Source organism: Drosophila subpulchrella, chromosome 2L (assembly GCF_014743375.2).
Source record: "Drosophila subpulchrella strain 33 F10 #4 breed RU33 chromosome 2L, RU_Dsub_v1.1 Primary Assembly, whole genome shotgun sequence".
Lineage (NCBI taxonomy): Eukaryota > Metazoa > Arthropoda > Insecta > Diptera > Drosophilidae > Drosophila > Drosophila subpulchrella.
Window position 1 is genome coordinate 13618014 of NC_050610.1, and position 21839 is coordinate 13639852.

The following is a 21839-nucleotide window of genomic DNA, read 5'->3' on the forward strand; positions in this document are numbered from 1 at the left end:
GAAAAATCATGCGGTAGACAGGTTGGTGTGCTTCAAAATCTACTGCTTATACAAAGGAATTTCCGACATATTGTTTAGGAATTTATAGTTTTTAAAATTAGTAAAAATGAAACATTTTTGAAATCTTTCCTTCGAGATGTAAATGTTATGATGAATATGTTTAATAATTTGGAAAATTAAAATCGGATTATAACTATTTGAGGTATTGTGTCCAATGGTTTCCAAGAATAGCGATTGATATGAGTTGTGTCAGGCTAAACGTGCTGTAAAGAATAACTTCCAACTCTTATATCTTCAAAAATATTGGTCCGTTCGAAAAACGATTTTTTTGAAGTCTTACCTAGAAAAAAAACATCACTTTAAACCAAACTTTATTAAACATCCACTAATTATTCCAATTATTTTATAAACAGAACGGAGCCGAGGACCTGCGCGTGAAGCTGGAGAACTTGAAGTACTCACCGCCACCGCCGCCGAACTCGAACACCTCGTCGACCACACCAAATGCCCTGCTGGAGAACCTCAAGGCGGACGGAACGCTGTCCAGCAATTTGGCCGCCTCCATAGCGCCGGCGGACATGTTGAACGTATGGAACGCGACCAAGATGAACAACAAGAACAGCGTGAACACGGCCGATGGAAAGAAGTTGAAGTGTCTGTACTGCGATCGACTGTACGGCTATGAGACGAACCTGCGTGCCCACATCCGGCAGCGTCATCAAGGCATCCGAGTGCCGTGTCCCTTCTGCGAGCGAACCTTCACGCGGAACAACACAGTGCGGCGTCACATTGCCCGGGAGCATAAGCAGGAAATTGGATTGGCGGCGGGGGCAACCATTGCCCCGGCCCATCTGGCAGCAGCTGCCTCTGCAGCAGCGGCGGCAACAGCAGCGGCCAGCAATCATTCACCATAGGAAGCAGCCGCAACAGCAGCGGCATCAGTAGTCATGAACGCCCACAAGGAGGCGGCAAAGCAGCGCAAACGTAAATCACTCAAGATGGCACTCGAGAAGTGCATGCAGCGACGGGATGCAATGGTGGCGGAGACGACGACGACCACCAACATCACGACGACGGGGGCAGGAGGAGGAGGAGGAGTAGATGGGGCAGAGGCAGGGGAAACGGGAGATGGGGCAGGATCGGATGAAGGAGCCGCCGGTTCAGAGGGCACTGAACCGCCGCTCACCTACGAGCAGCAGCAGCAGCGAATGCATCACGAGCTGACGCAGCAAATCCGAGCGGCCATGGCGGCGGAACAGGCGGCCGAGGCCATGGATTCGACCATGAACACCACGGTTAATACCACCACGACGACGGCCACCACCACGACGAACACCACTGGGACCACCAGTGATGGTTGCAGTGATGCGGAGGCCAGTGATGGTAGCGATCGACCCATGGAAGTGGACGAGGATCAGCCGCCGGAACCGCAACCGGGTTCCGAACTCGTGGTGGTGGAGCCCAAGATCGAGGTGCTGTCGGAGTCCGAGGACGACGAGGATGATCGTCTGCACATGTCCGAAGCGGAACCGGATATCCAGGCCGAAGCCATTTACGATCACATGCCCAATACGCCCACCAGCCCACCACACATCATACCGCCCAACGAGACGCCCACTCTGACCTCCACGCCCAAGGTCAATGTGGAGCAATAGGATGAGGAGAAACGAGATGCCCCCCTCAGAGGATGCCCCCCAAAGAAGCTGCTTAGATTTAGGCTAAGAATCGATGAAGATGATAGAGTGAAAGATAAGTGATTTACAAAAAAACGATTTACGCGCGCAAAGAAGAAGATGATATATGACTACTGGTGCAACTGCTGTTGCCCTCGGAGACCACCTACCAAGATATAACAAAAAAGAAAACAAGACCCTTAAACGGGCAAATTGATTACTATAATAACTGAAAGCAAAGAATTACTAATATGATAAGATTTACCACACATAAACACCAAACACACAAAAAACAAACAATCAGACAGGACGGACGAACACACACGAACAGAAGGCAGAATTTGAAGACCAACTTTTTGCAGATTTTTCATTACAAATTTGTGTTTAAAGCCACACCACCAACAATAATAATGATAATACAAAGTTAATGCAGCAAAGAAACACAAGACAAATGCAACAAAATCCAAAAACCAATATATGGCAGCAAACAGAACATTGAAATAAATGCAATCCGGCTGAAAAATCGTTTTCAGGGTGCTAATCAAACAAAAAAACACACGCAACAATGCAACAATGAAAAACAAATTAAAAACTAAAACTAAATGAAATAGTAAAATGCAAAAAGTTTGAACGTTTTTGATTGGTACCGCCAAAAAAGTGTAGCAAGCATATTACAAAAAACAAAACGTTGAGAATTTGTTTATTCGTGTGTGTTGAAGGGAGGAGATCGATTAGATCGATTAGATTATTGTCGCATATATTTTTGATTTCCTATAGAAACGTCACAAAAACTGCAAGTTGCCTCAAATCAAACGAAACGATAATGCTAAAACAAAAAATAAAAAAAACTGAATTTAATGAAACGTGAAAAACTATTAATTAAACACTGCAAAACAAATAGCTGCAACAAACAAACTACAAAGCAACAATAGCAACAACAAAACCGCAACCACAAGTACCTGCAATAATAAAATAGTATAAACAAAAGAAACAAAATACAGAATAGAAGAGAAACGCTGAGTAAAAACCTAGGGAGGAGCCAGGATTCGAGGGTCCTTGAGCACCCCACTCGGTTAAGATGGGTCCTCACTTCCCCAAACGACTGCCCATTTGTCCAAGTTTTTTGTAAATAATTTTATTAAATTAATAATACGAAAAGGCAAATTGGTCAAGGAGTAGGGCCAAGTGATGTGACCACTTTTCCATGGGGTAAGACAAAGGATTCCAGGGGATCTGTGCTCGAGAACAGAAAAAGATTTGCTTTAATAACAAGTAACATTTTTGTTTTGTGATTTTTCATATTGTTTTATGTTTTATTCTTTCAAGTTTAGGCCTCAAAATTTCATACAACTGCTTTTCGGCTACAAAAAATACAAAATTCAAATTCAATTCCAAATTCAGATGTTTCTAAAGAAGTAAAAAAAAAACAATTGGTAAATTGGGTGCCTATAAGAAATATATAATTAAATGACTACTAGTAAAATTTTATAAACAAAGAAAAAATATATTTAACGATGAGAGAGAAAAGCAAATAGCAAAGAAAACGTAAAGTAAATATAATTATTTTTTAATTGAATAATTCTAGCCAAGTGTGAAACATGTTAATTAACAAACGAAAATATTAAGCAAAAACCACTCAAAAACGTTCTCAAAAACTTGATGGCAACAACAAAAACAACAACAACAAACAAACAGCAATAATTACAGCAAGAAAACGAAATTCAAAATCAAACTTTTGGCACACCTTTGGAAAACATTTTTCGTACAACAGAAAATTACCCAAAAATCCAACCAACAAAAATTCAAAATTCCTTTTTTCGGCTCTTATAATTTCGATGGCTACATGGGAAAAATTCCCAAGATAAAAACAGAATCCACAAAAAAGAATAAGCTGTAAAATACTAAACAGAAGTGAAACAATTTTGTTGTAAGCGAAAGAGAAGAAAACTAGAATGGAAATCTAAGAGAAATGCAATTGAAAATATTGAGAAAATCCGCCAGCAAGTGAAGGGCGGACCAAGGCAATCATAAGTCTTGAATTGTAAATACATTTATTATTACCGCATATATATCCATAGCATATATATGTGTGGCCTCAGTTGTATAATGATAAAACCTAGATCTAATATAAATATATATATGTATACCTGTGTAAACATAAACTACTAAGCGCATATGTAGGAACACATTAGGCTCGCCAACAGAGAGAAAGGTTTTGATTTTAAACTTATTGTAACTGTCTTAATTTCTACGTTTTCCGTGTTAGCAAGGCAATAGAAAGGCGAAGATCCGATGATAGCTACACAAAGGGTGATCCAGAATCCATAGAACCGTAAAATAGCCAAAATGTTGAATATTAAACTACTTTTATTAACTGTTGAACCACAAGATACACCCCACACACGAAACACAAAGCCGAGTTAAAATAGATTTTCTACCCAATAGAAGATGCAGACTACCAACGTCACCCCGACCCCCCAGTTTGTTCTGTGATATCGTTTTGAAGTTGCAAACGAATAGAGCGTTTTTTCTTCGTTTAGTTCTTTTTCGTTTTATGAATAATTTGTCCTAATCAAGAAACGACAACTCGAATTTTAATTAACATTCGTGTTGATGAGGAGAACAGAAATAATTGAAAAGGAAGCAGCAGCAACCGAAAAAAGCAATAGCAATATTTAAAAACCATTCAAGTCTGGCAATATTCAAACCAAACTACCTCTTCACACCCATGCAGATTAACCCCTGGTTGCCGGTCCGTTTTTTGCACACCCCCATCAACGTTCGCTGGAGTCTGAATTACATTTTATTTTTAAGTACGTTGATGGGGCACAAATTCGCGGATTCGGCCCAGGGTCAAGCCATCAGTCAGTAATTCAATCCGTCAGTCAGTGAATCAATCAAACAATATAATATTTAGTAATCAGGGGTTATTAAGATTAACCATATTTTAATTGATATATATTTACTTTTAGTTTAACTTTTAATTAGTTCTTAGTTTCGGTATTCGTTTCGTTTTACAATTAGAGTCTAATCAAACTCAGGAACTCATATACCTCAGGAAAGAACCTACCTCTTTGTGTTTTTAATCTTGTTTACACTATTTTTATTATTATTATTACGATTATAATTTTTGGTTTGCATGGGACAAACAAACAAATGAAAAATGAACGAGAGGAGAAACACAAATGATGTTTTGTTGTAATCGAAGATGCTATCAAGGAAAGCTTTAGTTCTTAGTTCGATTATCGGTTAGTTAGTGGCTAGCAATTATGTTTAGTGAAGACTAATTTTAAATGTAAAAGACACAATCACACATGAACACACAATAGCAATAATAATGGGAAACCAAAACCAGATCGAACTGCAATAGTAAACTGAACTACCTCAATTAGCCATAGACTGCGCAGTAACGAGATGAGCATGATATAACATAAAGATTTTCCAATTCCCCACTTTATTTTCATCTTTTTGTAAAATGGTGACACGTTTAGAAGCACTCAGATCCACACACAAAACTATCTTTTTCTATTTAAAAATGGATAAATCCATTACAGATTTTCTTTTTAGACGTTTTCATGTACATAAATATGCGCTAAACACACAGAGCCCACGAAATTCAGACAAAACAAAAACATTTAATGTAAAATTACAAGAATATACCTTTGGCTAAACTCTAATTATACGAAAATATCCAAAACTTTTACTATGTATGTGTAGAGAGCAGATGATGTAGGCGATATATGAACCAGGATTAAGATCATTTGTATACATCAATTTCGGCAAAGCAACTAAATGAGGCAAACCAAACAAAAAACACGAGAAAAACAAACGTAACTCTTTATAATCTAACTATAAACAAAAATACAAAGAAATTATTTAAGGCTACAAAATTTACCCCAAAAAGGAATGAAAAATCCACAAAAAAATTAAAGAAACGATCCCAGTAAATGGTATACTTTTGCTTGAGCCAAGTCCAGTGCAAGAATACTTGTTTTGAGCAAAGCAAAATTAAAACTTAATTAAATTCAAAGCAAACCCCAAACGGTTATAAAATTTAAAAAAAATGAGATGGAAACATTTTGCTAAACGAAGATAAACATTTTCTAAAAGAAACTTGCGTAAATAAGCAAACTTTACAAAACAAACATTTTAGGCTTAAACTTTTGGCTAAAGAAAAAATTTAAATTACATATAACAAATATTAGGCACAAGCAAATCTCTATGTACGTGCATCAATTAAACATAACTATTTATTTAAAAAAAGGAAAAAGCAAAAATACTTTTATCTGTAATCAGATTTTAGGCCCAACTTTTCGACAAGCGGCGTAAAATAATTTCTTTGTAAAATATGTTTGCAAACAAAACAAATCGAAAGAAAAATCCCAGAGAGCGTAATTAACTTAATCTAAAGGTAAAAAAAACACAAATGTCGCCATTTTGCATTTAGAGCGTACAGTAAAGCACACATAACGTCGACAAATGAAACGTCACGAAATCAAACAATTATTGTACATAAAATAAATCAATCAAGAAGAATTGTGTATTGTATATTCGTAATTTTTCAATAATTTTTAGTTACCCTTACCCTTGAGTTGTATAAATTAAATAATAAGAAAATCCATTAAACAAAAGTGAAACTAAAACAAAATTACAAATATAATAATGGTAACGATACAAATAATAGTGTGCACACGTACAAAACAAAATTTAAGTTCAATTTAATTTGTAAAACTAGTGCACCGAACATTTTGTAAGAGCTCGATGTAATTTTTGTTATATATTTTTGTTAGTAATTGTTTTTCTATTAATATTTAGCGCGAAATGTCAAGATGCAAAATAACACGAAAAATCCCCCCCAACAAGCCAATTGTACTTACGATTACTTTTCAATTTTGATATAATTTTGTGACACTCAACAGAACCAAGTACCCCTCTATCCCCACTATTATGTTACTTTACCTAAGTTATTTCAAATAACTATAAAATAATAAATGGAGAAAAGCGATAAACTGCATGCACCAACCCCAGATTAATTTTAAGAGCCAAAAGAATGTAATATATATTTTTGTATAATTTGTAACATGTTCTGTTCGATCGCAACAAATTGGCTTGTTTACACATTTTTTCTAATTTGTAACAATTATATGATAAATCTAAATTTATAATATATAAACACGTAAATGCTAAAAACAAAATGCAACTAAATAAATGTTAAACCCCAGAAAAAAAAAACACAAAACATCTCTAATTGGCAAATTTTATTGGTTAACCAAATTTAACACAAAACTAAATTCTTACCCCTACAGTACTGACCACGTTTTGGACTCGAATTGATTATGCCCCGACCCCACTGCCCCCCAAAAAATATAAATGTAACGAAAATATGTATACTAAAGTTTACGACTATCGAAAGTAATTTAAAAGAAATATAATGTGTTTAGGCCTAAGCAACTTTACAGTTCAGTTCAATGCGAAATTTGAAAATGAATATGAAATGCTTAATGAAATTAGCGATACGGCTATATATATCCCCCCCATATATAGAGCATTCCCCACGTCTCCCCCCTCAATGTGTAAATCAAGTTGTTGTAAATTTGTCTATCACGATAAATCGAAGCAAGTACAAATTATATTTAATGTATGTGCGTATTTTAATTGTTTTTTATTTTGTAATCCCTCAGTTTGGTTTTCGAATTTAGTTTATTGTGTATAAGGTCACACTTGACGACATACAAAAACTTTTGGAACAATGACGAGTACAAAATTTCAGGTAAAACAAACAAAATTTAGCAGATAAATTAAAATTAATTAAATATATATAGAGACGAGGTATCGATGAAGAAGAAATCGTACAAATTTTTCGGCATAAAGTATAAAGTTAAAATTTTAAGAATAGCTGTCGGTCTAAAAAAAAAAAGGGACAGTTGGTGTGACTTTTAGAATTGAAGTTTAGTTACCATACAGTTTTACCCTCATTATTTTTCCTCAATTTTGGGTTACTTATTTGACACCAGAATGCAACAGAACTTGAGTTACACATGAAAATTTACCACGTAAAACCATTTCGATTTACTTTGTTCTGAACTGAAAAGTTTTCGAATCACCCAAACGAAATTTTAACCATTTAAATTCAAAGAAGACGACGGTCCACTTGAGAAAGAAGTTCGGTATGAAAAGTACTTTACGAGAATAAGGTTAAACAAAAATAAATAGTTTTAAAAAAACGCAAATCCGTTTGGAGCAAACTCAGGGCATTATCAAGACTCACGACGATGTATACATGCATTTAATACAAAAAAAAACTTTTTTCGATATGTATTACGATAAAATAAAAATAAAAAAAAACGCATCCGAAAAAACGGATGTAATAATCATGCGAAACGATTATGAACAACTCAGGTATTAAATATTAAATGAAATATTTTTAAAAACTTATAACGAAATGAGAACGGCAGTAAAAGTCAGCATTTTCACAAGTTGTGCAATATTCTTAAAGTTTTCTAAATACGTAATAGTATTAATAATCTAATAAAGCGATCATGGAAAGCGAAAGCGCAGGATCAGTGAGTTGAGATGTTCATAAGCATGGATCCGAAAGGAATGAGATTTAGGATTTGGAGATCGAGAATTGAGGATTGAGAGTTGAGAGGTTAGGTGAGTTTTTGAAGCACATGAGGACTAAGCATGTACTTACCACTCCTTAAATACTTTTTATTTTTACCACCCACACAAAATCAAGAACCACAAGGACAACAAACTACAACAAACACACTTACAGAGAACACACACACATACTCAACGCGAAATGCGAAAATAGTGAAATAAATAGCTAAATGAAAATGAGTTTATATAAAGAAGGAAAACATAAAACTGTGATTACATTTGATTGTCGAAGCGTTGATAAGCAAATGTTGCATAATTATTGAGCGAAAGAAAAAAGACGAGAAATACGAAATACGATTGAAAATGGAGTTATGTACTATTATTATCTGAAACCGCTTTTGATTTCGAATATTGGCACAATGTCTAAGAATGCGACAGAGCATAAGTAAATAAATATTTAATTAGCCGAAATATTAAACTTCAAAAGAACAACTAAGAAATACAAATTATAATTATCTAAGTTATTCGAGAATAGTGAAACCTGCCCTTATTTTACAAAACACCTGTAACAGTTTACAAGACCTTCGATTTAGTTCACATTTCTCTGAACGATTTCTGTATGTAGTGCACCTTAGTTAAAAATTAAAGTCTGAGATTTTACATTTACTGTATATGGTCGAAGTATACACCTAAAAACGTATTTGAAGCGGGAATCTAAAACCAAAAAACGATTAATTAAGTTTATTAAACTACTTACTAAACGAAGCAAAAACCCACACGCTATGTATTTGGCTAAAGTTAATGTAAAAAAATCAAGAAATCCAAAGATTGACTCAAAAGGATGGGGAGTAAACTACATTTTCAGAGCAGGCATATGATTTCTAAATATGAATGTATGTATGTATGTATAACTGATGAATACGCAAGCGAAGCAGCTTAAATATATTTTAAACATGAACTCGGATAAAAAATTTACGATTCTGCCATACATTTTTGTGTAACATATTAAAAACTACGAGTAAGCTAAAACCAACAGTCACAGAAAACCAAACGCATTGTAACAGAAACTCACAAAACACGGAAAGGAAATGGGCAACCAGAATGGAATTAAGCATAAAAAGTATATGAACGAAACTAAATTCAATAAACTTGTTGCTAAAATATAATAAAAACAAAATACTATTGTGGTTTTATTTTGGGGTGAAGTTTTTACTAAAGATTTTTTGGTCGATTAAATAAATATTTTATTTTATAATAATAATAATAATAAAATTAAATCGTTTATTCGAAGATATGTGTTTTAATTAATCTTTTTAAATAAATCATTAAATAAAAAAGGAAAGCGTTTTAAGTTTTTAAATTGTCTTGTTAATGTTAAATTGTCTTGTTAGAAGTAAACCAACTATTGTAATATTGTTTTATTAGTTTGGGAAATATTAGTTTAAAGATTTTGCCGTTCGTTAGTTTCAAGGAGGGTAATAATTTTTTTTTGCCCCGGTTTTTATAAATAATATATTTAAGGTTTCAATATTTTGAATTCGATGATTTTGCTATCGGTATTTCAGTTAACCGTTATCGCAGGGATTTTGCAGTATTTAAATACTGCTTTTGAATACCACATCTTTCAGTATTCAAATACCACCAAAGTGGACACTTTACAACACTTCACAGTTGGGGGAAAGTGGTCATCATCTGGCAACGCTGAAACCTAATAATAAAGAAAAGAAAAAGAGTCAATTTAGTGCAATTACTTGCAATAAAACCCCCAAAATCCTAGTTAGAGTTTAAGATTCGCTTGTCCCGACCAACGGAAGCCTTTAACAAAAGCAGCCTAGTTCCCATCGAAAACTAAAGGAAAACAAAAAGTATCAAAATGGTGAGTAATACTATAGCTGATGGTAACACAAAACAAAAAAAACAAAAAAACAGGCCAACAAACGGTGATTTTAAAGCGGTGCCGCCCATTCTGTGAGAAAAAGGTAACCAAGTTCCAAAACCACAAAGTAAACCTTTTATAGGGGCGGCGGCCTGAGGGCCTTCAATAATGCCCATATATGGTAGTCCCGTTTTTGCCGGGTGGCAGTCTAAAACCGAGGGATTTTGGGGGCTCCTCTTATCGCTGCAGTGACTCAATTTCAAGTAAATGTATCTCTTTCTTCCAGTCGGAAATGCAAATGGATTGTGCTTTGGATCTGATGCGGAGGCTACCTCCCCAGCAAATTGAGAAGAACCTCATTGATCTGATAGATTTGGCCCCCGATCTTTGTGAGGATTTGCTCTCCTCAGTGGATCAACCTTTGAAGATAGCCAAGGATAAGGAACACGGCAAGGATTACCTGTTGTGTGACTACAATCGCGATGGTGATTCCTATAGATCGCCCTGGTCGAACTCCTACTATCCCCCATTGGAGGATGGCCAAATGCCCTCGGAACGACTGCGAAAACTGGAAATCGAGGCCAACTATGCCTTCGATCAGTACAGGGAGATGTACTACGAAGGTGGAGTCTCCTCCGTGTATCTATGGGATCTGGATCATGGTTTTGCCGCCGTTATACTGATAAAAAAGGCGGGAGATGGCAGCAAGATGATTCGCGGCTGCTGGGACTCCATTCATGTGGTTGAGGTGCAGGAGAAGACCACCGGAAGGACCGCCCACTACAAGCTCACCTCCACGGCAATGCTGTGGCTGCAGACCAACAAACAGGGCTCGGGTACCATGAATCTGGGTGGATCTCTCACTCGGCAACAGGAACAGGACGCCAATGTCAGTGAGTCCTCACCGCACATCGCCAACATTGGCAAAATGGTCGAGGAGATGGAGAACAAGATCAGGAACACCCTGAACGAGATCTACTTTGGCAAGACCAAGGACATTGTGAATGGACTAAGGAGCACGCAATCGCTGGCCGATCAGCGCCAGCAGGCGGCCATGAAACAGGACCTCGCTGCGGCCATCCTGCGACGCAATGTCAAGCCCGATTCGAACTGAGCACCGAGCGGCTGAAGGCTGAATTTCCACATAGAACAATCCAGTCTACGAGGGGTCCTTAAAACCAGATTGTTCCCCCAAAAAGGGTCAAATAATATGCGAATTGTGAGGCACTGCAGCCCTAAAATATTATCTTAATGAAAGCCACCATAATTCATTTCTATAATATTTTTGGCTGCGTCCATCCAATCCCCTATTTTTCACTCTTTTTCAAACAGTTTGTAGGACTTCGCGTAACCTGGACTAAAAATATTAAATACGCATTTCTAGGCAGTAAATTTGTTACATGAGAAAATTGTTACACCACGAGAAACATATTAATGTAAATTTGCCCGCCCGTTTTCAACTGTCCTCCCACATTGTTGCAATTTAGAGTCGCGCTTCATCCACAGTTCAGCCGAAAATGCCAACTTCGCCGCCCTCAAGACAGTATCCATAAGTATTTGTATCTTATTTGTAATAATGCATATTTGCACCGAAGTCGAGGCATTTGCGTTTCGTTCTTAATCCTTCCGCGAATAAATATTGTGTTTATTAATTGTGACTTTGTGTTTGTGTGTACTCTAACAATAAGGAGCTCGAAGCAAAAATATTAACTAAATCGCTTTGTGATTGTATTATCCAAGGAAATGCACATACCTTTTCTTCTTTACTTAATATTTTTTTAACAAAAATTTTGGAAGGCAGAGAGAAATTTTATACAAAGAGAAAACTAATAAATATTGAATTATACATACCTGCTCGCTGCTTAATTGGGGGAAGCACTTTTAATGTTCCTATAAAGTGAGATAAGATATATTTATCAAATATACAAGCTACATACCAGAGTATCGAAGTTTAAACAACCATTTGTTTCTGTTGTTATATTTTATCATGTCAGGTGTGTTATCGCGTTCGACAGGTAAAATAAGCTTAACGTCTGTTTACACTAGTGTTGAGCTATTGGGTTTTCTCGGATTCTTTGTGTGACAAGCTTTTAAAGGTAATCAAGAAAAAAAAGAAGTTGGAGCCTTTTGGTTCATGGCTACCTTTAAGATACGATTGCATTTATTTATGAAAATCTTCAACCGCTTGATTAAAAATATGTAATTAAATACGTTGAGGTGTGTGACGCAAGTGATTGTGTGCTTACATACTTAGACGACAGTTACTTTTAAATGTTCTCATTTATCAGCAGGTTTAAGTTAAAGTTTTTCAACGACATTGCACAGTCGCTTTTTATCGTAGTTATTACAGAATACTCATTACATTTATATAGATCGTTTCGTATTTGTGTTACCAGCTATTTACAATGAGGCGACAACAATTGGCTCGCTCATACACATTAGCGAGCGTACTTAGGGGTCAACATTAGAATTGAAATCGAAGTTTATAAATAATGTTTACGGTTCGTCGCGCATAGATATCTACAACTTAGTCTAGGTATTATGAATAAGTTAGATTTATTTAGGGGGGAGGACGTGCGCGTAGAAGGAACTACGATTACATACAATATTTTACACGGGATCAGAAGACGTGGCCGGACCAACAGTGTCTCGAAGTTGGAAGATCAGTGTCAGTGCAGCACGGCAATGTTGTCCAGCAGTAAAGGCATCCCTCCTCAATGGCGGATAGAAATAAAAAATACATAGCATGTTGGGGAAATTGCTGCTTTCGGGTGACACGAATGTGTAAATGTGCAAAAGATGCGTAAAGTCTCTTCGGTCCAGCAAAATTCACAGCTTATTGCATTTTCGACACCTCAAACTTGGTGTTGATGATTTCCTCATCCGAGTCCAGTATGGGCAGAGCCGAATCCGCCATCGAGGATGGAATGTTCTCCTCCACCCAGCGCAAGTCGTCCTCCTCGGTGGTCGTAGCATTCCGTGAATTCGTCGACGTTTTCGGCGTTCCATTCTGACCGCGCATTTTCACGCCGTAGGCATCAGCCACAAACTGATCTTCCTCCTCTGTTAAAAGAATACAAATTAGTTCCTGGTTAGAGGAGATATTCAAGGTCCAGCTTACCCTCATCGTCTTCATCTTCTGGGTTATCCAGCAGCGGGGTGAAGGCATATCGCTGGTTGTTATTCGTGGGTCGCCATAGTATCATAATCACCAGCAGCAGCACCGAAAACAGAATGTGCCAAAAGCCTGTATCAATCCAAATGTCACGCCAGCCCTAAATCAAGCATGAAAAGTAAAGATCTGTCCGCAACTCAACACATGCTAATGAACTCACAGGCGTACAATTCTCGATCCTACGCAAACGCAGGGCAAACAGCATGAAGATGACGGAAGCGATAACAGCGAAGATCAGCGTGTTGGTAAAGTGTCTGTACAGCGAAAGCTTTACCATATTCCTGAAATAAGTATATTTGTTTAGGCGCATGTGTTAAGCATTCAACTTTCGCATGATGCACCTCCTTAGTCTGAGTGTGCGGGTGGTCTGCACGAGCGAGGTGAAGATCCACCAACAAATTCCAGTATCCAGAACAGCCAGGGGTATGCTCGCCACCAGCAGCTCGCTGCGATCGGTCTTCACATTGGTGATTCGCAAATAGCTCTCCACGCAGGCCAGCACAAAGTACAGAGTTCCCACGCCCACAACGCGGTGCAACATGGGTCCCAAACGGGGTCTGAAAAGGATAAAATAGGTATCAAATTTATAGCATGGCTTAAAGGTTCTAGAAAGGTTGATTTTGGTTTTTTTTTTATGCCCCAGTCTACCGCCTTTAATCGACAACTGTTTCGGAATTCATTAATTAAGTTCCTACATTCATGTAGTAACTTTATGGCAAAGCTGTTTTCCAGAAAATCTGTTATTTCTCTTACTTCACAATTCCAAAGCCCAGGCTCATGATGATGACCAGCATCCTGGCGAGAGTGCGCTTCGCACAGGACACAAACTCGGCTACCAGCTCAGCGTGCTGGACTGCAACTCCCTTATTCGTCAGCGTTTGGTATTCGGCGTAGAAGAAGGCCTTCTCCAGCATTCCCAGCAGTATGACGCCACCAATCCAGAACTGAATTCTCAACAAATCCCGCCATTGAGAGAAGGAAACAAACAGCCAAATGATGCCAAATATCACGTAAACAATGCACATGATCAAATAGAACTGGGGGAAAATAAACATGCGTATCAGAAATAAACAAAGTCAATTAAGATTACTCATCACTTACCGGCAGGAATGGCCAGTCTATGGCCGAGATATAACCGTGCGGTCCCAGGAACTCTATGTGAACCACGGCACTGAACTGCGCGTTATTGGCCACTGTGATGAGCACTTCAATCTCGTAGATGCCATCCTCCTTGACGCTCGCAATCGGGTTCGTTGTCGGCTGAAAGGAAGCGAGAGTCGCATAAATTAGTGCGTGGCAAGTGTTTTATCAGTAATTTGGCTTCCCTACACAGAAGTACATTTGTTTGCGAATGTAAAACATTGTTAGTCGACTAATTATTACTGATCAATTCTTATTAACAATGGTACTGAAAATGAACAGCTCAATATTTATTTATTTTTTCCCTACCCTATCTTAATGAAAATCTTTTGAATAAAAGGGGGCTGAAGTAGAAACCGGAAATGTTTCAAGTAGGTTCTATAAACATATGCTCTACGTCTCTATGAAGTACCCTATTCTAGCAGAAACGATAAGCTGATACTGATAAGGCCGAAACCACAAAGGTTTTGGGCTTGTCCCCTGGCAATTGCTGTCTTGACTTTTGCCTGATTTATGTAGTAATTTTACCGAAAGTGGATGTTTGTGTTCCATCATGGGATGTTTGGGTTCCGGTGCTGCTGGTGCTGCTCCTTCGGCAGGCTTGTCCTTGTTTGTTGCCAGCACAATGAGTCCAGTACAGGGATATATTTTGGTGATCTCGAAGAGAACGTTATTGATGCTCTTGTTGGTCTGCAGGTTACTATCCTGGGCGATGGCTTGCAGCTGCATTGGGAGATGATAGGGATTAGAGGTATGCAGTGCCATCTGGAAGAGGAGTACCCACCAGGCGATCATCGTAGATGCAGGGGTGCTCCGTCAGCCGGAAGGTGATGGTGAGGTTCGTTTCCACATTGCAGCCCTTGACTGGGTATGGCATTTAAAAAAAAAGCGGGTGTGGAAGGAAAGGGGTTAATCAGAGGCATTCGTCACGCGTTTTCTACCGCATGTACTCACTTTGCGCGTAGATGTTCGTGTTGGCCAAAAGTGGTCGCTGCTCCCGGATGCTGGGAAGGTCCTAGGAGTATCAAAAACAGGATAAGTCCATGGTTACGTAGCCGGAATGGGAATAGTCCCCGATTTTTGTTTGGGGTTGAGGTGGGTACACATATATTTACCGTGGTCACCAGGACATCCACAATGCCTGGATCCGATTTTCCGGCCGTTTGCGAGGGGCCACAAAGGAGCGCCAACGCAACTACCAAAACCGCTGTCGTTCCTTGCATTTTGCAAGAGTTTGACGTGTTTTATGTGCGTACAATGGGTCTCAGTAAATACAAATATAGTGTAGTATTTTTATTTCCTCTGAGCCGCAGTATGACCGTAGTGTGAATGGCGAAATACGCCAGAGACCGCAATTTAGTGTGCCCGCATGCCATCAGCTGGTGATATAACATGACTTTGACAATTGGAAACGCCGCAATGTTACGCAGAGTAAATAAATTAGAAAATCTTTTAAATTCTCTACTAAAAACAATATATTTTCTGATTTTAGATACTACCAAGTGTGCGGTTGGCGCTGCAAGTGCCCAAGGCAACCACAACTGCTGTGAGGAACACCAGTGGAAGTGTTTATGAACCGGATTATCTGGAGGTAGGTTCTTCAATAGTCTATTTTTTGTTTGTTATTGTACTCCTTGCGGGGTAATATAAATCTGCAAGAGACCTAGACCAACTAGCTTTAAAATATAATTTCTGGGCGATTACATACATCAGTTTAAGAATTCTATACTTAATGGTTCTTTAATGAATACTTTTTGGATCATAACAAACATACCGTTTCCAATTGTATTAGTTAATAAAAATGTTCGATTAAAATATAATTTTATTTATTTATAATTTCATATTTTCTTCATATTCCGACGATTATAAACGATCTTAGTTCTTCGATCATTAAAGAAATAAAAGTTTTGTGGTTCTCAACATTGTGATAAGATAATATCTTCGATGATCTTGGGGTACTCGAAATGGAATCCTTTGTTTTTTGATTAAGGATGGAGCAAACATATTCCACAAATCTTTTAATAATTTATTTCCTCTCCTGCAGTCCCTGAGGCCGAAGTTCCCGCAGTACGATAGCCTCAATGTCCAGATCAAGGGCTATGACTATCCACAGTTGGAGAGCTACCAGCGGTTCCTCCATGGAGTGGCCGAGTACCTGGATCTGGACGTGTCCGACTGCTACGCCCTTCCTCCGCAACAGACGCAGGTGCAGCGATTGCGACCCAACTCCACGGTCATCGAGTCCGAGTACAAACTGACCACCTACGAGCGTAATCTGCAGCTGAACAGTGTGGATGCTCCGGTCTACCCGCAGTTCCTGCGCCTCGCCCAGGCAGCTTTGCCCGAAGGAGTCAGCCTGAAGGTCCAGGAGCACACCGACGACTGCGAGGAGCGACGATATGTGCCCGACAAAGAGCTGCTCGACCTCAAGGACGAACTGGAGCGCATGGGCGGACCCACCAACACCAAGAAGAAGTAGGCGGAGCATCCGATTTGGCAAACATTTAATGCTAAGCTTTAATGAGTAACCTGTGTGTAAAGTGTAGAGAGAACCTATGAATAAAAACTTTCCTATTTAAAGCTTTGCACTAACTGGGACGGCAATAGTTGTAAACGATTGGAAGACGCGATCTTAACCGAATTGGTGTAAACTTAGGAATTGCACTATGAAGTATTAGACCACGCCGAAGTGGACCACTTTGATGGACGAGGAGGATGAGGAGTTGCCGCTCTTGCTGCTGCTCTGCTTGGGTTCCTCCTCGCGACGTCGGATTGGCGGTTTGGTTACATCTGAGGGGAAAGTATGGGGTCAATAGGTAAAGATTACTCCAACTTGACTATAAACCTACTGGTGGTGATGGGATTGAAATCCTTAAGATACTCATCGTTGGGATGACAAAGCGGTAGACTGTCGGCCAGCTCCTTTTTGGGATTGGTCAGATGGCGTGCTGCTGGCCTGGAGTAACCATTTCTCTTGGGCGGCATGGGCTTCTCTTTGCGAGGAATCTCCTAAAGGGGAAATAAGTCCTTAATAGTGTACAAAATACTAAATTATTTGTTATCTTACCGGCACCACGGCCACCTGTATTGTATCGGAGAATTTGACTTTGTTCTTTTCGGCTGTTTGTGACTTGACAGTTGGCGTGGCTGCCTCTCCATTCGTGGGAGCTGGATTCGCCGGATTTGACAATATGGATGCAGTGGGCTTTTTGAGCAGCAGGCGCTTCTGATAATCCTCGCTGGTCACCGAGGACAGCATGGCGGGTATATTGCCAGAGACAAGCGGATGCTGATAGAACTTGGGCTGATAGGCTGCTGTCGGGGGAGGCGATGCTGGCATCGTGTTAAATTGACCAAGTTGGGCACTCTGTTCTGGAATGTTTGAAGGCGCAAGACGGGGAAGCGGACTGCTGGCCATGGGCAGCCCCACCGTCTGATCTGGCACGTCCTGGGACCACACATTACCTAATCATAGAAATAAATGAATGATGAATCACAGCTCTATAGGAATCATTATCCTCTATTAACCGTTGGAGTTTAGACTCTTCACCGGCGCCTGCGGCAGACAGTTGCTCTTCAAGGAGAGACTCGCCAGTGAAGTACTTGGTGGTGCTATCGAAACTTTTGGCAAGGGTGGCCTCAGCTCCGGTTTGGGTATGTTGATCTTGATCATCTCTGCATTAAAAACCTTCGACTTGAACGAGGGCAGCGGTGGCACATAGTTCTTTAGGACCTGTTGAGGCTGTCCCGGACCTAATCCTGCTGCTTGACCTGTCGCCACGCCCTGACCACGCAATACATCCGAGCAGGCGGACAGCGAACAAGCCGACTCCGAGCGCAGGTCACAGGTCAGACTGAGATTGCCGTTGGCACGATCTTCTTCATGAATTATGGCAGCTGCCTGACTGAAGGCCACTTGCGAGAATTCGCTTAGGCTAGAGATGCACTTGGTAAGATTGTACAGATCCATGAAGATGTCATAGTCGGCCACATCATGGGCAATTTCAAAGGCCTCGGCGAATAGGTTTTTACTGTGTGTAAATAAATTCTTTAGTAAGTAAAGGTGCATGTGGATTCAATTAAACTCACCGCAGAAGGAAGAAGCAAAAGCGTCGCTTTAGATCGTACACCTGATCGCTAAACTCATCCTTCGTTTCCTCAGAAAGCGTGTGGGCGAAAGTCTTGAGGGCTCTGGCCATCAGCTCGATGCGAGGTCGTCGCTGGTCCCCACCAAAGAACACATAGTTGGCAATCTTGTGCAGCGTGATCAGACACATGGCTCCGTAGGTCTCCCAGTTGAGGGCGGCCAGGACATTTACCGCTCTATCCGGCTGCTGTAGTCGCAGATACTTGTCCGCAATGACGTCCGCGGTGAGTCCGGAGTTGTGGATATCTCCGCGCATTCCGGTGCCGCCAAAGATGCGCATGCAGGCCAAAGGACCCTGTTCGTATATCAGCAACAATAGGCAATCCGTCTGGGCGTAGGTGTGCTTAAACGTGGCCAAATCAGGCTTCCGGCTGAAGGCGACGCTTAGTAGTGTTGGCTGGGCCACAAAATAGTGGGATAGGTCCAATAGGCTCGACGGAGTCACAGTCTCGCTGACAAGTTGATGGCCAATGGTGGCCAAGGCCAGATCGAAGCATTGCAACACCGATCGCTCGTTGGCCACACATAGCATGGCGGAGTCGCAGTGCCAGGCGCACTGATTGGGCACAATCTCAATTTGGTTGGCGTACTTCGTGGACTGTTGGACGAGGTCGTGCAGGCAAATATTTCGATCGATGCTGCCCAGGAAGAGCTTCTCCTGGTCGGGACTGAAGGCAAACGAGCAGATTTGGGCGCCCATTGGAATGGAGGTAATGGCGGTGCGCTGCATTTTGCCGGCAGCCAGTTCATAGGAGCAGATTTCGGCGCTTATGTCACCCTTACGGGAAACCTTCTGCTCCAGGGTGATGATCTGGCTCTCGCTGCTCCGCAGAAAGTCCACGCACAGGGGATCGTTCTCCGACCAGCAATAGGCAATCGATTCCAGCTGCAAACTAAAGAGAAGACATTAGACTGGGTAATAAAAAGAGATATACAGGATTTACCCCTTAATCTTGAACACATGTATGTTGGCTCGATCCTGATCCCTTATCGTTGGCCTCCACGGATACACCTCGTTCTGGGAGGACTGAGTCCAAACCACGAACAGATCGAAGCTTCCATTGACTGTGAGGTGGCGGGATAGTTTGCGCTCCGTGGCGCCCGGTATGATCACGTGGAAGATCCGCGGATCCATGTTGGCGATCTTCTCCGGCCCCTGTGACCGCGCATTGGGCCTCTGAAGATGCACCACCGTCAGCTGGTTGGTATTGTAGGCCAAGACGATGTGGGAACGGGTGAAAAAAGCTGACGAGACAACAGAGACAACAAGAGCACAACAACGAAAAGAAGACACAAGCGACAAAGCTGAATGAGTGCCTCGAACAAAACATGGAAAGCTATAGGGTGTGGGGATTGGGATCGGTATGGGGGATCGGGGTTCGGGGTTCGGGGTTCGCATATTTACAGGCAACAAAACAAGCAAGCAGATTAATTAAAAATTACAATAATTGCATGCCCCTGCATGTGTGCGTGCGGCTGTGTTGGTGTGGGAAAGTGCAAATCAAGTCGCACTTGTTGCCAATGCAAATTTCTCCATAACTGCACAAGCAGCGGTCTGAAGTGCAAGGCCAAGATCCGGAGTCCACTCTATGGAATTTCGTATACCCTGGGGTCTATACTGGGTTGGTATGCTATGATCTTAAGTCTATGATCTTGCATGCAAAGGGAAGAGTGGGGGAGCACTTGAAAGGTTTCTATTAAATTTGTAAAACCGCTATTGAAAAATTACTTTTTTTAAAAGGAAGTTGAGTCTTGAAATAAACTAAATTCATTCATATTTCAAAGACTAATAAATAATGAAAATATAACAATGTTTTTGAGTGATTTACAGACACAAATGAGTTTTAAAGACGGTTAAGAGAAGAACCTCCAATTATACATAGAACAGACATTAAATATTGCGTGTTAGCTGGGTTTTTGCAATGAGGAAGGGTACATATTTAAATCAAACGATTTTTGAATAATCTTTTCAAAGAAAAGTGGCTTCCAGCTGGGTTTTACATGCAGAAAGGTTATGCCTATGATGATTGATGGATGGCTTTTATTTTATGAGTTAGGGTAGACATGAAATGGTGTGAAATACACGGCATTTCCAGGGTGCAGATACTTACCATCTGTGATGACCTCGGAGGCGAGTTTTCCCACTAAATACTTCTCGAATACCATTCGCAGGATGTCGCCCGTGTAGATGTCCACGCAGATGTGGGCAATCAAGCCGTGGGCAAACAGGAGGAGCACCTGTGCTGCATCCTGCCACTCGGAGTGGATGATCCTGTGCTGACGCAGCAGATCCTCCAGCTTCTTGAGGTTGTCCTTCAAGCGACCCGTGGACTTGCGACCCGAGTTCTTCAGGACAGCCAATCCATTGCGCCGTTCGGTGTAATCCCGTTTGGCCAGGCAAGTGAGGTCCTGCTGCTCCTGATCCTTGTCCCGCTGGCGGAGGTAGCGAAAGGCCCCCAGATCATGGCTCTTGATCCGCACCTCCTCCCGCAGCGTCGTCCAGAAGTGGGTCTCACTGAGCAGCATTATTCAGGCCTCAATTGCATCGATTTGCATGGCGGAATGGGTGTCAACTCAATTCTCGATCTCGATTTGTTGGCGTGTGCCTTTCAAGCTGCTCCAATTGCACTGATTTCCCAAGATCCGGGTCAATTTCGCTGCTCTGCAGCTGCTCACTGTCTCGGAATCAACGGAGGACACAAGATGCACCCTGAAACATCACTTTAACTAGGATTTTTCGCGTTAAACAAACTTTGTTTATGAAAATAAAATCAACTTGTTGCTCGAAACGTATGCGTTACGTTGTGGTTGCGTTACGTTACAAGCAGCGTGACCGCAGCGTCACAAAATACCATCCCACTCAAAAGTAAATACCATTATTGTTTCAAGAAATACCATTTAAATACCGTTAATTTAAAAAAGGTATTTAAGATAAATACAGTGGTCGGCATAAGTATTTTGACAAAACAAAAGTTAAATATACTCATAATTTGAACTTACTTCGTGTAAACTATAGGCATCAATGGAAAGGTAATTTCAATGCCGTTTGAATGATACAATGCATTTCTTTACCCATTCAGTATTTATTGAAAAGGACGAATTTGTGTAAATCAACTTTTAAATTTTTTTTAAAAACTTTTTTCCTCGACTTGAAAACTTAAATTTTTTGATGCAAAAAGTTTCTTCAAACAAAAATAATAGTAACTGCAAAAAGAATTTTTCAAA

At 40.3% G+C, this 21839-nt stretch overlaps 5 protein-coding genes across 7 annotated transcripts in view; 3 read left to right on the plus strand and 2 right to left on the minus strand.

The window, feature by feature from the left end:
- The window catches only part of LOC119546447 (zinc finger protein chinmo), a 52842-nt gene extending 43434 nt beyond the window's left edge, over positions 1-9408 (plus strand). The window contains 1 exon segment of the mRNA XM_037852721.1: positions 414-9408. Coding sequence (XP_037708649.1) covers positions 414-1655 — 1242 coding nt within the window. The 3' untranslated portion in view covers positions 1656-9408.
- A 546-nt stretch (positions 9409-9954) lies between these two features.
- LOC119548260 (F-actin-capping protein subunit beta) lies at positions 9955-11804 on the plus strand. The gene is made up of 2 exons (XM_037855405.1): positions 9955-10152; positions 10439-11804. Exons 1-2 carry the CDS (start codon positions 10150-10152, stop codon positions 11264-11266), a joined length of 831 nt encoding a protein of 276 aa, XP_037711333.1. The 5' UTR covers positions 9955-10149; the 3' UTR covers positions 11267-11804.
- A 473-nt stretch (positions 11805-12277) lies between these two features.
- On the minus strand, positions 12278-15790 carry LOC119546392 (transmembrane protein 87A). The gene is made up of 10 exons (XM_037852634.1): positions 15583-15790; positions 15422-15482; positions 15252-15331; positions 14996-15190; positions 14429-14587; positions 14081-14364; positions 13669-13884; positions 13488-13608; positions 13274-13427; positions 12278-13215 (listed from the first exon to the last, which is right to left on the minus strand). The coding sequence occupies exons 1-10, from the start codon at positions 15688-15690 to the stop codon at positions 12989-12991; spliced, it is 1605 nt and encodes a 534-aa protein (XP_037708562.1). The 5' UTR covers positions 15691-15790; the 3' UTR covers positions 12278-12988.
- Positions 15791-15840: 50 nt separating this feature from the next.
- Positions 15841-17047, plus strand: LOC119546393 (39S ribosomal protein L48, mitochondrial). The gene is made up of 3 exons (XM_037852636.1): positions 15841-15898; positions 15960-16058; positions 16512-17047. Exons 1-3 carry the CDS (start codon positions 15860-15862, stop codon positions 16944-16946), a joined length of 573 nt encoding a protein of 190 aa, XP_037708564.1. The 5' UTR covers positions 15841-15859; the 3' UTR covers positions 16947-17047.
- Positions 16955-21426, minus strand: LOC119546391 (WD repeat-containing and planar cell polarity effector protein fritz). Of its 3 annotated transcripts, none has more exons than XM_037852631.1 (7): positions 20726-21426; positions 19559-19859; positions 18557-19507; positions 17996-18498; positions 17535-17932; positions 17317-17476; positions 16955-17257 (listed from the first exon to the last, which is right to left on the minus strand). In XM_037852631.1, exons 1-7 carry the CDS (start codon positions 21138-21140, stop codon positions 17142-17144), a joined length of 2844 nt encoding a protein of 947 aa, XP_037708559.1. In that variant the 5' UTR covers positions 21141-21426; the 3' UTR covers positions 16955-17141. The 3 variants fall into 3 exon arrangements, with proteins under 3 accessions (XP_037708559.1, XP_037708561.1, XP_037708560.1); XM_037852633.1 differs by having other exon boundaries at positions 19559-19791; positions 20726-20838; XM_037852632.1 differs by having other exon boundaries at positions 19559-19812; positions 20726-20813.
- Between the last annotated feature and the right edge of the window lie 413 nt (positions 21427-21839).

Coding starts and splice junctions, on each gene's coding strand:
- LOC119546393 (XM_037852636.1), top strand. CDS start 15,860: ATGACTTTGACAATTGGAAACGCCGCAATGTTACGCAGA. Junction 15,899..15,959: donor ACGCCGCAATGTTACGCAGA/GTAAATAAATTA, acceptor TTCTGATTTTAG/ATACTACCAAGTGTGCGGTT. Junction 16,059..16,511: donor ATGAACCGGATTATCTGGAG/GTAGGTTCTTCA, acceptor CCTCTCCTGCAG/TCCCTGAGGCCGAAGTTCCC.
- LOC119546391 (XM_037852631.1), bottom strand. CDS start 21,140: ATGCTGCTCAGTGAGACCCACTTCTGGACGACGCTGCGGGAGGAGGTG. Junction 18,499..18,556: donor TTTTGCTTCTTCCTTCTGCG/GTGAGTTTAATT, acceptor ATTTACACACAG/TAAAAACCTATTCGCCGAGG. Junction 17,933..17,995: donor GAAGAGTCTAAACTCCAACG/GTTAATAGAGGA, acceptor TTCTATGATTAG/GTAATGTGTGGTCCCAGGAC.
- LOC119546392 (XM_037852634.1), bottom strand. CDS start 15,690: ATGCAAGGAACGACAGCGGTTTTGGTAGTTGCGTTGGCGCTCCTTTGT. Junction 15,191..15,251: donor GCATCTACGATGATCGCCTG/GTGGGTACTCCT, acceptor CTCCCAATGCAG/CTGCAAGCCATCGCCCAGGA. Junction 14,365..14,428: donor TAGACTGGCCATTCCTGCCG/GTAAGTGATGAG, acceptor ATTTTCCCCCAG/TTCTATTTGATCATGTGCAT.